Source organism: Mus pahari, chromosome 5 (assembly GCF_900095145.1).
Source record: "Mus pahari chromosome 5, PAHARI_EIJ_v1.1, whole genome shotgun sequence".
Taxonomy (NCBI): domain Eukaryota; kingdom Metazoa; phylum Chordata; class Mammalia; order Rodentia; family Muridae; genus Mus; species Mus pahari.
Genome location: NC_034594.1, coordinates 149,519,560 through 149,534,247, shown reverse-complemented (window position 1 = coordinate 149,534,247; position 14,688 = coordinate 149,519,560). Strand labels below are relative to the sequence as shown.

The 14,688-nt window shown below is 34.9% G+C and overlaps 1 protein-coding gene across 9 annotated transcripts in view; it reads left to right on the top strand.

The window, feature by feature from the left end:
* The window catches only part of Akt3 (AKT serine/threonine kinase 3), a 250,033-nt gene that overhangs the window by 140,285 nt on the left and 95,060 nt on the right, over window positions 1-14,688 (top strand). For 6 of the 9 annotated variants that reach the window (XR_003843865.1, XM_029538449.1, XM_021198899.2 and 3 more), the window contains one exon: window positions 8,963-9,074. Coding sequence is in view for 7 of the 9 variants with exons in the window: in XM_029538449.1 (XP_029394309.1) it covers window positions 8,963-9,074 (112 nt within the window). In the remaining 2 variants the exon portion in view is untranslated. Of the gene's footprint in view, window positions 1-3,802; window positions 3,986-5,428; window positions 5,540-8,962; window positions 9,075-9,222; window positions 9,283-14,688 lie in introns of those variants that run through there. The other 3 variants (XM_029538453.1, XM_029538451.1, XM_029538454.1) reach the window with 2 other exon arrangements.

Here is a 14,688-nt window from a genome sequence, read left to right as displayed (position 1 = left end):
GCTTGCTTTCTTCTAGAACCCAGGACTATGAGCCCAGGAGTGGCGCTAGTCACAAAAAGCTGGACCCTCCCATATCAACCATTAATTAAGAAAATGTCTTATAGACTTGCCTACAGATCAGCCTTATGGGGGCATTTTCTCATTTGGGGTTCCCTCTTCTCAGGTTACTTTAGACGGTGTCAAATAGACATAAAATTAGCCCTCACAGAGGAATACCTGAAAGAAAGAAATTTGCCCCTTGAAAATAGTTAAAGGACTACTTCAATCATCCCAGATATTTGTTTTCCCAAAGTCAGAATTAGGCCCTAGGATTTCCATTAGTTTATCTGGTAGATTTTGTTTGTTTGTTTATTTGTTTTTGTAGTATCATTGTTATTTATTGTCTCATTTTATTAACTCATAAAATAATTTTATTGACACAGATAAATGTTGCATTTCAAATCCCACCATAAAGGAAGTGCTTTTAGAGTAAAATCTATTTTTCAATTATAGTTTTTTAGCTTGGAACAGATATGTATCTCTTGAAATGTTTCATTAATAAAACAAAACAAATCTTTTTCTATAGGGTGTTGCTGTAACGTGGGTAGAAAGAGGATGGGCGTTGTTCATCATCTAAAGTGATGTATAAACCACCAGATACCAAGTCAACTTTGATTCATAGCTAAGAATCCTTGTTTTGTTGTCTTATCTTATTACTAATCCTAGTGTTGTCTTCTGTGATGCCCTTTCATATTTGAAAGGCAAAAACAATTCTGCTTGTTGCTTTCCAACTCTAATCAGTTATGATGTGATAAAATCTATAGAAAATGTTTGGTTGAACATACATACTTTTACATGATTTAGTCTTTGACTATTTCTTTTCTGTAAATTACTTTGCAACTTAAAATTTTAGTTTCTAGATAGTAGAGGATTGTGTGTGGTTTTAAAAATGATAATTAGAATCATGATTAGATGCCCATTGTAATTGGTGCTTTAATCCCATTTTAAAATTTAATAATAGGGAACTTGGAGATTGATGGGGTTAGGAAAGGACTGACATTTAAAAATCTACTATGTATCAGTTGTTTTACTTTTTATAATTATATTTACAATAAGAAACATGACTTAAATATTATTCTCCAAAGAGAGAATAATAAAGGAGATCTATAGAGATTAAAATTTTCTTAGAGTTTCAAAGCAAGTAGCTGTGGTCTAATGCTTAGCTTGAATTCATCTTGATTATATATTGAGTTTAGATTCTTCAGGTAAAGAGTAGTCAATACCCACAGAAAAATATGCGCTTGCAGATCTGATACATGGTACATTCACACATACATATTCTCAAAATATATTTTGAGCATGGTGAACCTGTTTAGGATATATAAGGTAAACACCAATATAACAATCAGGTCTATTGATTATTTTGTTATATATATGTGTGTGTGTCTATATATATGTGTGTGTGTCTATATATATGTATTAAGATATATATATATATATATATATATATATATATATATATATATCTTAATTTGAGCAGATTATATAACTGCCCTGCATCAGAATTTTGACACATGTAGAATAAGGTAAAGGCTTTAAGTCCAGTGCTTGTTCTGTTCTTCCTCCTTACTTCAGCCTGTCTACTGCTTAGGGCTTCAGGGTAATAGCTTTTTCCAGTGGGGAATTCAGGAAAGAAGTGCTTACAATCCTCTTAACTAGTTTGTCAGTGTTATTGATCAACTCTTAGCATTCTCATCTAGTATATAAAGATAAAATTTAGAGTTGGGGACCAGGTCTATCTGAGGAAAGAGTAATGGTGCAGAAAAGTTACTAGTATATAAAGCTTTCAGCATTGATCTTTAAATTATAACAGAGGCCACAGCACAGACAATAAGTTTTAGAGGAAATATCATCTGGATAATCTTGATAAATTATATAGTTCAACATTTTGGCAAATTGTATTTGAGTTTCATATGTTTGTTGCTTCTCCTGAACTATTAGTGCTAAATCACTGACTTAGTGTCCCCCGATCCCATATCTGTCTTGATTTGAAAGAATTTGTTACATTTCTAGTAATGTTAAATGAGGCCTAAGGCCAGAGTGGAAGGAGGGGGCCTTTCAACCTCAGGATTTAGAAATAATATAGAGGAATTGTTTTGGGTTAGAAATAATACATAATCAAGCAGATGCTAATGGGAAAATGCAATGCAGGGGAAGAGAAAAGAGATTGGGGTGCTGTTTGGAAGTTCCGTAGAGGAGAGTACATTGCCCCTTTATTATAACAATGTTTCTGCACTATAATAAGGCCTTTCACTGCAAGTTCAGCCTTTTTCATTCATTTGTTTTGTGCTCTGCTTCCTCTGTTACTAATTGTCAGCACAATAGTCTTCCAACTATGAAGTCTCAGTGTCCTTTTGGACCAATTTGTCATTGTCTTTCTCTCTCACCCCAACCCATGCACTCAGAATCTATTACCATAGTTGCATTTTTAGATATTTTGTATGTTTTAAAATGGCAGTGCTTTTGAAACATGCCAAAATAGTTCATGGTAATTGAATCATCGAACTAGCAACAGTTACTGCTTCCAAATGCATATTGATAGATTCTTTTTCTATAGGCTATTCTTATAACTTAAAATATGCATATAATATATTTAGAGCAATATTTAAGTCATTTTGAACTTCATTATAGTCTATATTATTTGCAGATTTATTGTTTACCTTATAAATCATTCTGTTTTTGTTACTTTACAAAATTTTATGTCCCCATCAATAATTTTTATTGTTAAAGATAATTTTATTTTGACAAAGGAATAAACAAAATTGTCATAGACTGACAGAGCTGAATAAATTCTTTTATAAATTTTAAAAGTAGTTTATTTGGTAGACTTCTTTCCTAGAATTCAAAATGCCTGAGGTTCAGCCCCAAAACCTTATAAAACTGAGTATGATGGTACAGGGCTATATTCTCAACACTCAAGATGATCAGAAGTTCAAGGTCATTTTCAGCTAAAAACTGTGTTTGAGGCCAGCCTGGGGTACATGAGACCTTATTGTAAGGAGAAAAAGGATATTAAGCAGAAAAAGTGTTTAAGGTACTAAGTTGCATTTTGTTATGTCATCAAACTATACACTTAAAATCATTGTAGATTACTTGTTTCATATATATAAAACCACATTTTAAAGTCCAGGGCTAACTATATTAAAATTCTTTCAGTAAAGGGTTGCACTTTACTTTTTTGTTTGAATTATTATTTCAAAGTAAATACAGTTCATTTTTATTAGCAATTTCATGTGTGCAAAAAAAGTAACTGTGGAACACCTAATACATGGTGGAAAAATATTAGTGGTGAAAATACTGCCTCTCAAAATATGCTTTGAGTAAATAGTGATCTCCATGACAACCATATACATTAAAGAAAAAATATTTGGAGAGGTTTATGATTTAAAGCTTCAAATAGTATCCCATGAAGGTACCAAAGTAGTATTCTAAAATGTTAGATTTTGAAATACAGATCATAAAAGTGAAGAACATCCATCAGAATAGAAAAATTATATTAGTATCCTGATCATAGGCTCCTAATTATTAACTTTGTTAAGCAATAAGGAATGAGAATTTGTTTTATTTTCTATTTCTTTGCATGGAAAAATATATGTTGCTTTTGTGTAATATGTTTTTGGCTCAGGAACAGTAACTAGAAATGTGGTTCTGGGTGTATGCCATTTTGGAGTTATTCATCATTAGTAAATAAACATGTTTATTATGCAACGATATTCATCATAAATAAACATGTTTATTATGTAATGTAATTGTTAATGTACAGCATGAATTCCAGCCATGAGAAGAATCCAAAGAGGTTGCGTCTTTCTCCTTGGCTGGACCTAACCTGAGAAACAATCAGTACCATCGACCAGGATTCTGCAAGGGAATGTTCCTTCTCTGTTATTGCCTGTGCAGTGTTAGAGCCAGGAACAAAGATATCCAGCCTCTTCTTTCCTGCCGTAAGGTTAGCAGGTGAAAGTTCTTTTCTTTGTAATGAGAAGGTATCATAGATGGAGAGAAACCAAGCTCAGACGGAGTAGGGGGGCAACCACGTGAACTAGGTCCAGTCTCCTTGTTTTCATAGATTGCTCAGTTTTCACAGATAAGTTTTCTGGCACTTTTTTTTTTTCAGCTCTTAGGATTTGGATTCAGATACTACTGAGGTATGTCTTCAAACAGTTTCATACAAGCTGTGCATTTTGAACAAATTTTTAGCTAGTTTGAGACTTGTAGATGTGCTCATTTACAAAATGGAGGGTAATTACACTGTTTATGTTTTTGCTGTAAGGTGGAAACATTTAGAAACCAGAGTGCAGCATTTGGCATATAATGGTCATTTAATGGTTGTGCTGGAATTGCTATCTATTGGCCACACACTTGACCTATCTTCAGTATATTACACGAGTACCTTTAAGATGGAGATGTAATTAGACATCATTTCTTGATTTATTTAGTGGAGAGAGATGGTCTCAGTATATAGCCCTGGGTATCCTGCAACTCCTTATGTAGACCAAGCTAGCCTCAAACTCATAGAGAGCCAACTGCCACTGGTTCTTGAGTAATAGAGTTAAGGATATGTGCCACCATGCCAAGCCTTAGTAGAATATATTTAAAAGGATAAAAGTAGTATTTAAAGATTAAAAAGGTTGAAATACAATTTTATACTTTTAAATAAAAACTGAGCAGATGATTTATTATAATTCCTTTTGGAAATATGTACATATACATGTTAATTGGCTTTCAAGTTTGCAGAAAAATTAGAATTTTGAACAAACTCTGTCATCTGTGGTTCAGAATGGTGTCCAGTAAGCGGAGTGTTTAAAATTCAGCTTGTAGTTGGTTACTCTGGAGAGCTTAACTAGTGTAACTGCTTAATGTAAGAGCCAGTTTAACAGAGATTTCAAAGTCAATGCTCCCTGTCTCGGGAGCATACAATGGGCAGTGCTAAGGAGGACACCCAGTGACCATCTCTGTGCTGCCCAGATCACAGAGGCACAGTTTAATGCATGTGTCATATATACCATGCATACACAATGCTGGCCACAAAAATAATCTGAAAAGTTAGTATTTTGTGGCATAAGATTGTTGTTTTACAGAGCTCTGGGAGTGCTGCTTTCATGTAGGTTAATTTTAGGTAGGATGACTTGTCTACAGATTAGGAAATGGAGATCATGCATTATTAGTATTTCAGGACCTATGTGGCCTTTTATGTTGGTCAGTTTTTCATGAAATTAGGAGGCCTAACATTTGATATGTTTATAATTATTTTATCTTCTTGATGAATTATTCTTATTTAATGTGTAGTGGCTTTCTCTTTATCTCTTGTCTATTTTTACCATGAAGTATATTTCATCCAGCCACCAGAATAGCTATGCTAGCTTGGTTTTTGTTTCTGTTTGCTTGGTAGATTGTCTTTTACCTTTTGACTCAGTCTTTGGGTCCCTTTACCAGTAAGATGTATTTCTTGGAAACAACAGATAGCTAGATTTCCTGTCTACCAAACTGTGTCTCTTCATTGGTGAGTTGAGATTATTTATACTTTAAATTAATATTAAAAGATATTTATTCATTGTGATAATTTTGTCAGTTGTTTTTCTGACTAGTTTGACTGTTCCTTGACCTTTTCTCTCCCTCGTTAATATTGGGATGTGTTGGTTTACTGCACTGAACATGATGATGAATTCTTTTCTGTTGTGAACTTTGCTCTTTTTCCATGCTCTTACGATTGAGATGGTCTTACTTTCTGTGTTCCATATTCATGTGAAAACCTCCAGTAGTTAGTGCTGGCTTAGTGGCCATGAACTGCTCTCATGTGTTTGTCTTTAAACGTCTCTTTGTCAATTTTCACAGCTATCTTTGCTGAATGTAGCAACATTCCATGGTTCTTAACTTTTAAGGATACTAATAAGAGATCTGATATTATGCTAAATTCTAACATGTTTGCCTTTGTGAGTTGGAGGTTTTTTCCCATAAAGATTTTAATATTGTTTTCTTGAATTGGGATTTTTTTTTTTCATTTTGACTTTATTTCTGAAGAGCTAGATCATGTCTGTCTGGGGTTTTAAACATTTCTTGTATTTGGTTATCTGTTTCTATAGACTTACAAAAACATTTTTAATTCCTTAAATGTTTATCTCAGACCTTTCTTTTGAGTTAATAGATTTTAATAGATTTGCCCCCTTGCTTACTTCTCAGAATTCTTTGATGCTGTGGTGTGTCCGTTTGGTTACTTTTCCTTATTGACATTTAGTTATACTTCTTTGCTGATTCAGCTGTTTATATCTGATGTCTTACTCTGTCTTTGGCTTGGTCAGGTCTATTATTGATGGTGCTTTCTGCTGTGTTCGCTCTTTCTTTCTTTCTTTCTTTCTTTCTTTCTTTCTTTCTTTCTTTCTTTCTTTCTTTCTTTCCTTTTTTGTTCTCATTAAGAGTTTCATTTTCAGTTACCCTCTCCTATATCAGTTTCCTTGTTGAATGTTTTTAAAACCAGTATTATTGATTATTCCCCTCCATTTTCCTATTCTTTTTGTTTTTATTTTTCTTCCTATGTTGCTGTTCTAGTTTCAAAATTGGATTTGTCTGCTTGTTTTTAATCCTCTTTCATGTTTTTATTTTTACTGATAATCTTTTTAAAATTTCATGTTACATTTTTATAGTTTAATATAATTTGGTAGCTGATGGGTTTCTAATTGTGTTGAGGAACCTTGATACCTTAAAATTTTTCATATTTCTTATAATTTGCTTGTATCTTGGTATGGCTTTCTGTTACCTTTTGGGGGGCAAGGAGCTACCCCCCAAAAAGAGGTAGATACTGGAAATGATGCAAGCTTTTGAAACCAAAAGCCCAGCTCTAGTGGCACACCTCTTCCAACAAGGCCATTCCTTCTAAGTCTTCCCAGCCGAGGACCAGGCCTTCTAAGAAGTGAATATACGGGGACTCTGCTCATTGAAGCTACCAATCAGGAGTGGGATAGACAGAAACAAGAAAAGCAAGGTTAAATAAATTCACAGGGGGTTGAAAAGAATGTTATGAAGGGGTACAAATGAGGAGAGATTAAAGTGGAAAAAAAGGAAAGAGTAATGAGTGGTGTTTCATAAACAAGATTAGTTAAATGAAGGATAGGAAATAAAACAAATTAAAAATGTGTTTTTTAATCTAATGCATTAAAATAGTATTAAATGGGAAGTGGAAGAATCCTGAGGAAACAAAAGAAAGAAGGGAAAAAGAGTGACCACCAATGAATACATAAAAATTAGATTAACATATAAAAAGGAATGACAAATAGCATGATATAAAATCCACTAGAAGTATTATTAAAAGTTTAGTAAAAATGAGAAGTAGTGTACAAAGATTAAAAGAAAAGGTGACGTATTGGATGGAGCGTCTTTCTGTGTAGTGAGCCATGCACATATATTGGGAGGGTTTGTTGAACTGGAAGACTTTTGTCTTTTTCTCTTGTTGATGATATTGCTGGTACTGGACAAGTATCTGATGTCTGCCAGAATTATCCTCACTTCACTAGCATCCATCCTTGTTCATGTACTAGGACCGCTGCACACCGTACTTAAGTGCAGTCTGTGGGCTGGCTAGGCAGGTAATCCTTTACGGAGATACTACCTGCTTCCTGGTTCGTATGCTTCAGGGGTGTCTAATTATCTAGCTAGTGAATGGTTTATAAATGTGTTGTAACTGTTGAAATCTGCTCTAATACTGGCCTATGTACAGGCAGAATGCCTGCTTTTGTACTTTCTAGATAGGTGGCTCCTGATTTCTCCCTGCCTGCTGATCTGCAGCCTGGAGCTCTTAGGCTCACTAGGGTGATTCTCAGTTAAGGAGATCTGGTCAGCACTTCCTCATTTGATAGAGCCCTTGCTGCATATGCCCCTCTAATTGTCTGTGTTGACATTCCCTGCTCAGTACAACAGCTTTAGGCCTTACCCTGGGGTTAAGGCCAGCCAAAATAAGACTCCCTGGTCCATGTTTGCTTCCTGTGTGTTGTCTCCCTAGGGGAACTCAGCTTTTTGGTTTTTTGCTTTGTTTTGTTCTTTCTTTTAACAGTTAGTTCTCTTTCATGATGGTTCTTCGTTGCCGCCCTTCTAGTCATACAGAGCAATGCAGTGGTACTTCTCTCTACCTCTGTCCATCACCTGGAGGAATCACTGTCTTATCAAGCCCATGATTGAATTCTAGCTTGTGAGGGTTACAGGCTCTTACTAAGGGCACCCATGTCTTACTTGGCTTATTACTGTTTACAAGTGACTTCTGATTCCTTTCCCTTGTGAGAGAGGCATTGAACTCTAATTCATACCATCTAAATTAGACTGTGCTTTGACATCTTCCTAGATATTCCCTAACAGAATCTAATCAATTCCTGGCTGACTGATTCTACTGACTGTGTACACTTAAGAATTACAAACAGTTTATTGTTTGAGAAGACCTCAGTGATAAAAGCTACCCTTTAAAGATGTTTGATACTATAAAACAATGTCAGGTGAACAAGAAGGGGCATACTAATAAATAAGTAAAACTGTAGACATGGAAATGACAAGTCTGTGCCCAAAAGTAAACAAAACATTTATGGAATGATTATGATTTGATTTAAAGGATTGGTATTGCTATGACAGTTGGTGCTTTAAAATGGAAAGGATTAAAATAAATAGGTTTTTCAGATAGTAAAAGCTAGAGAAGCAAAAGTTAAAGATGCAGGAAAGAACAAGACTTGTTTGGGGAAAAACTGAAGTCTGGTTCAGCAGGTTGAACCAGTCAGACTGAAGATGGGCTCCAAAGAAATACTAATGTCAGTTAGTGAATAACCTTGAACAGATATTTGTGGAAAGCTATAAGTTGCTGTGTATTTTGTTGAGAATAACACTGTAGTTTTCAACTATTTGATAGTTTAAGTACTTGTGTATTTAAAGAGATACTTAATTTTATTTATAGAATGTCAGTTAATGAAAACAGAACGACCAAAGCCAAATACATTTATTATCAGATGTCTTCAGTGGACCACTGTTATAGAGAGAACATTTCATGTAGACACACCAGAGGAAAGGTAAGAGACTTGTTCATTCTTATTATGTTAAAAAAGTAGTGTAAAGATGTATTTGATTCTGGATTCATTATTTATAATTAGATAAAAATATATTTGCAATGTGTTACACTTTATTGTTTTGTTTCTGTTGTCTTGCATGTTTAACTAGGGCTGGAAAATGATAAATCACCCTTGGACTACTTTAAAATAAAGTTCTTCTGAGAAAACGGTACACAAATATCTTTTTAAATTGAACACATTTTATATACAAGCTATATTGTGCTTATGTGTGAAATTCAGGATGGAATGTGGTAGTAAAATGTTTCTAGTATAACTGCCTGTATGCATGTTAGTTTCATATATCAAATGGGAAGGGTTCTGAGATTTTAGTCTAAACTTTAGAATATTAGTAAATAATAATAGTGTAACTAATCAATCTCCTGTGACTCATGAACAACATCATGATACTGATCAGCTCCATGACATCCATGGGGCTGTATTTCCAGTCTTTTGATTGGCTGTTTTTATACCTATTTTGCCACTTTCTATCTTAATATTCTTTTATCTGATGTCCCGGTAATGAGTTAGGTCTAGCAAACTCAATCACAAGGTTATTTTCCTACAGATGCTATTATATTTTATCGTAATCAACAACTTAGTAGAATATTAATAGCCTTCTTTTCTAAATGAATAACTTATTCTATCATGCTTCTCTAAGACTTTAATGAAAGCAAAATAATCTTTTAAAATCGAATAAAATGATCAAAGACAAAAGTTTTTGTTGTTATTTTGAAATACTCTATAGGGCATTTACATGCTAGGTGAGTGCTCTGTCACTGAACTGCAGACCTAGCTCCTTTTATGCTAAAATATTATTTTAATAATACTTTTGATCAATAAATTATGATGTATTTTAGGAATATAGAAAAGGAAAATAACAGTGTGGCACTAATAATATTTTATTTTCTATACTTGCAGTATTCTTTGTTTTGAAGTGTACACAGGCTAGTGTGTACACCCTTCTCATGCCTAACTCTCATTCATCTACCCTAGGCTTTCGCACACTGAGTTCTTCTTTCACAACAGAGACCTCAACCTAGAGCTGTGGTCATAATAGCTCTTGGGTCTTTGAGGTCTCAGTGTCAAGCAGCAATTCCCCAGTACTTACCCTGATTTGGGTAGGTTAGGTAGGCTCTCCGGCTACACATTTACATAGGTTTATTCCTTTGTTTTGTTTTGTTTTTCTGTTTTTTTGTTTTTTGTAAACTTCTTGACAGCAAGGATCAATATCTTGTTTTGTTTTGTTTTTTTTTTAAATCTTGAGTTCACAGTCCAGGATGTGAGGACAAGGTGTTTATTGGGTGATAGATTAATGCAGTGCTCCCTGTTGTTGGATTTCTTTGAAAAATGTTATTATAAATGGATTTTTAACATTTACTGAAGCTTAGTTGAGTTTGACCCCCCCCCTTTTTTTTTTCTTGGTTTTTGCGAGACAGGGTTTCTCTGTATAGCCCTAGCTGTCCTTGAACTCACTTTGTAGACCAGGATGGCCTCGAACTCAGAAATCTGCCTGCCTCTGCCTCCCGAGTGCTGGGATTAAAGGCGTGTGCCACCATGCCCGGCAGAGTTTGCCCATTTTTACTCCCAAAGTTGGATATAAGCTATATCTTTTTGATATGAGATAGAAGGACTTAGACAGTTTCTTGCTCTGCAGTCCAGGTCGGCCTGAAACTTACTATGTCATTCTTGTGTCAGTCCTTCTGCTTTGACTTCCTGAGGGCTGAGATGAATATGAGATGTGAGGTAGACAACAGCTATGTCAGCTCTTGAGCCTCTAAAGTCCTTTGACTTTCCTTCACTAACTGTCTACTCATCTGAAGAATCAATTTTCTCTCATTTATTTTTAAGAAAATGGAAATTAACCCATTGAGTTTTCTGTTGGAGTATGTGTTTCTGCGTTCATGAGGCACCTGCTGTCTGGAGACTTCATAGAGCTCCCATCTAGTGTCAGTAAGGACTTAGAGGTGTCTCAGAGTTCAAATCCTCTCTAATGTTCTGGCCCCACTCTAAAATTTTTTTGTGTGATAAACTAGATGGATTCTTTCTTTTCTACTTTATTTGAATGGATGATTTAAGATTGGGACATTTTTTAAAAGTGGTGAGTCTAATGTCTCAGATCTACTGACTTGTTTTTCCTTCACAATCATTAAATTATAAATATGAAGGTATGCATGCATATGTGCTTGTTCATGTGTATGCCTGTGTGTGTGCATATGCATGCATATGTGTGTTTGCATGCCTGTATGTGCTCATGTGTGTGCATGTATGTGTGTAGGATTTTATATTTTCATTTTGTTTTTTTGACTTTATATTTTCTGTTGTTCTTAATAGTAATACTGGTTTTAATTAGAAAAACTTTATTAAATTTTTAACTTGAAGCAGTTTCCCATGTTATCTTTTCTTAAAAAAATGTTCTAAGATATTTTACTGCATTTGTTTTTAAAATTAAGTTTATGTTAACTTATAGTTGAAAACACACGTATTAGTGGATATGTCATATTTTAATGTATGTATAAATTATATTTATCTCCTCAAACTTTTACTTAAGGTAATTATTAGAAATGCATAATATGTTGCTATCTATGGTCTCCCGACTGTACAGTAGCACACAGTAATTTTTTGCTCCCATCCAACTGTAGTCATATTCACTAATCAGTCTTTAACCATCCATTTCTCCCCTCTTACAGTCTCTGTAGCCTTTGGTCATCACTGTTTTCTTCAAACGAAGATCAACACTTTTATATTCCCCATATGCATGAGATAATATGGTCCTTTCTGTGTGTAGCTTTCTTAGCACAGTGATCTCTAGTTCCTTCCATGTTGTCCTAAATGACAGAGTTCTTTTCTAAGAGTGAAGAAGATTCTACTGTGTGTATATGTTACATATTTTTTATTCATTCGTCAGTTAATAAATACTTCTGTTAGTTCCACCTCCAGACTGTGTGAATAGTACTACAGTGGACATGGTCAAGCTATTGCCTTTTTGAATGGCTAATTTAATTCTTTTGGGTAAATGCCCAGAAATGGGATGGCTGGATTGTGGGGTAGTTTTAAAATTTTTGAAAGATCTGCCGTACTCCTTTTCACAGCACCTACCACTAGTGGTACCATTAACACCTGCCATCATCTGTTTTCTTTTTTAATTGGATATTTTCTTTATTTACATTTCAAATGTTATCCCCTTTCCTAGTTTCCCTCCCTCCCAGAGACACCCTATCACATCCTCCCTCCCCTTGCTTCTCTGAGGGTGTTACTCTACCTGCCCACTCCCACTTCCCCACCCTCGATTCCCCTACACTGGGGCATCTATAGAGCCTTCATAGGACCAAGGCCCTCTCCTTCCATTGATGCATGACCATCATTTATTTTCTAATGTCTTTAGTAGCTAGAAGTAAGGTGTTGCCTCATTGTGGTCTGTGACTTCCATTTGCCTGAGTATGGAAATGCTGAGAACAATCTTTTGTTCATTTTTTATTGGATTACTTGGTTGTTTGTCTTTTGGTTATTGAGTTATAGTGGTTCCTTATCAAAAATTAGAAACTAACTTCTTTTACATCCTTTGTGGGGGAAGAGTACATAAAGATACAGAGTTTCATTTTGTCAGGTTGTAGTTCTTGCTAGCCTGTAACTGCCAGTCTAGCTTCTAACTTGGAGAATTTCTCTAAAAAAAAAAAATACCCAAAATTATACACACACACACACACATATACATATATATACACACAAATATATTTCATATATATGTGAAATATTTATGTATTTTCAGACTTTTTGGCCTAATTCTTAAGTTTCAGTTTTCATTCTGCTGTTTTTTTTTTTTTTTTTTTTTTTTTTGCTTCAAAGTAGGTTTTTAAATTAGTGTTCATTTTGTGGCCTGTATTTTTGGTGTTATGGTCAAGATCACTGCTAAGACAGGTGCCATAAAGATTTTACCTTTGTTTTCTTCTAGCTTTGTAGCTTTAGATCTTTGTTTTGAAGTATGTATATGTGGTTTAAAATAAGACTCACATTTCATTCTTTTTCATACTTACACCCATTTTTTTCCAAAACCATGTGTTGAAGAAAGTCTCCTTTGGCTTTATGTAGTTGTGAGTTTATGTAATTGTATACTGTGAAAGACGGCCATGTATTTATGGTTTTATTATGTATTCTATATATATTTCTCATTCTGTGTCTTTGCTAAGATTCATATAGTTTTAGTTATTATTACTTTACAATGTGTATTTATTTGTGTGTTCTTTGAGCATTTCATAAATGTATATGATGTATTTTGACTATAACCATTCCACTCCCCACACCACTTTGGATCACCCTCAACCCTGTACCCTTTCCAACTTGTATTTTCTTCATTTAAAAATAATGTAATTCATTGAATCCAGTTAGTACCATCAAAATGTGCATGGGTGTAAAGTGTTATCTATGGTAGCAAGAGCAACCCATCAGTGTCCATTCTGAAGAAAACGCATTCTCTTTCCCCAGCAGCCTTCAGTTGCCCAGGCTTCTCAGCTGGGAGTGGGGCCTCATGATCTCCTTCCAGTCCATGCTGCTGTGTTGACTGGCTTTACCTTATAGAAGCGAGTTCATGAGTGCAACAGCCCTGTCAGGTCCATCAGGCAGTGTTCTTTCTCCCCATCCTTCCCTACCTGTAACTCTTTAATAATCTTTCTGTTCTCTCTGTCATTATTCTGTGAGCATTGTTGTGAGGAAGGGGTGGATTTAGATGTTCCATTTATGGACAAGTGCACCATGCACAGTCACTTATTCTCTACATTTTGACCGAAGATGAATCTCTGTGTTTTCTTCAGCTCACTATATAAAAGAAGCTTCCCTTATTAAGGCTGAGTTATAAAGTACAAGGATGTGTTTAGAATATAGTTTAGTACTGTGTTTATTTAGCAAAATGTTAATTGTACTTTCTCTCTTAGCGTTCATAATCTACTTGGCAACAGATCCTTGGCCATGTTTACAGTACCAGACATGAGTTTTCACCTGTGTCTCATGACATGTCACTATTGCAACCATGAGAATATCTTCTTAGGCTGATTATTGTAGCTACAGAGTTGATACTCTTAAGACTTTTCTTCCCCAGTAGCCTGCTCTGTGCCTGTTAATACCGTGAAAGCTAGCCTGCAGAGGGTAAGCTTGTAGATCACTACCAGCTTGACGCTCAACCTGTCAGAAAGATATGAAGAAAGATAATAAATATTCTTAAGCAGTTACATTGCATCTAACTAGGGCTGAAATTGTCTAGTGTTTTATATATAATGTCTAAGAATCATCTAAAATATATGTACAGAGATTTAAGACAATGTGGTTAAGACTACAAAGAGAATAATGCTGTGGAATTAGATTCATAGCAGCTCCAGATAATAGAATTATTTTACACTGGTTAAAAAGTGCTAAGCATGTATGATCAATGTGCTTAAGGCCAGGGGATTCTCAATGGACAGGAATTATAAAAGAGAAGCATAAGCCGGGCGTGGTGGTACACGCCTTTAATCCCAGCACTTGGGAGGCAGAGGCAGGCGGATTTCTGAGTTCGAGGCCAGCCTGGTCTACAAAGTGAGTTCCAGGA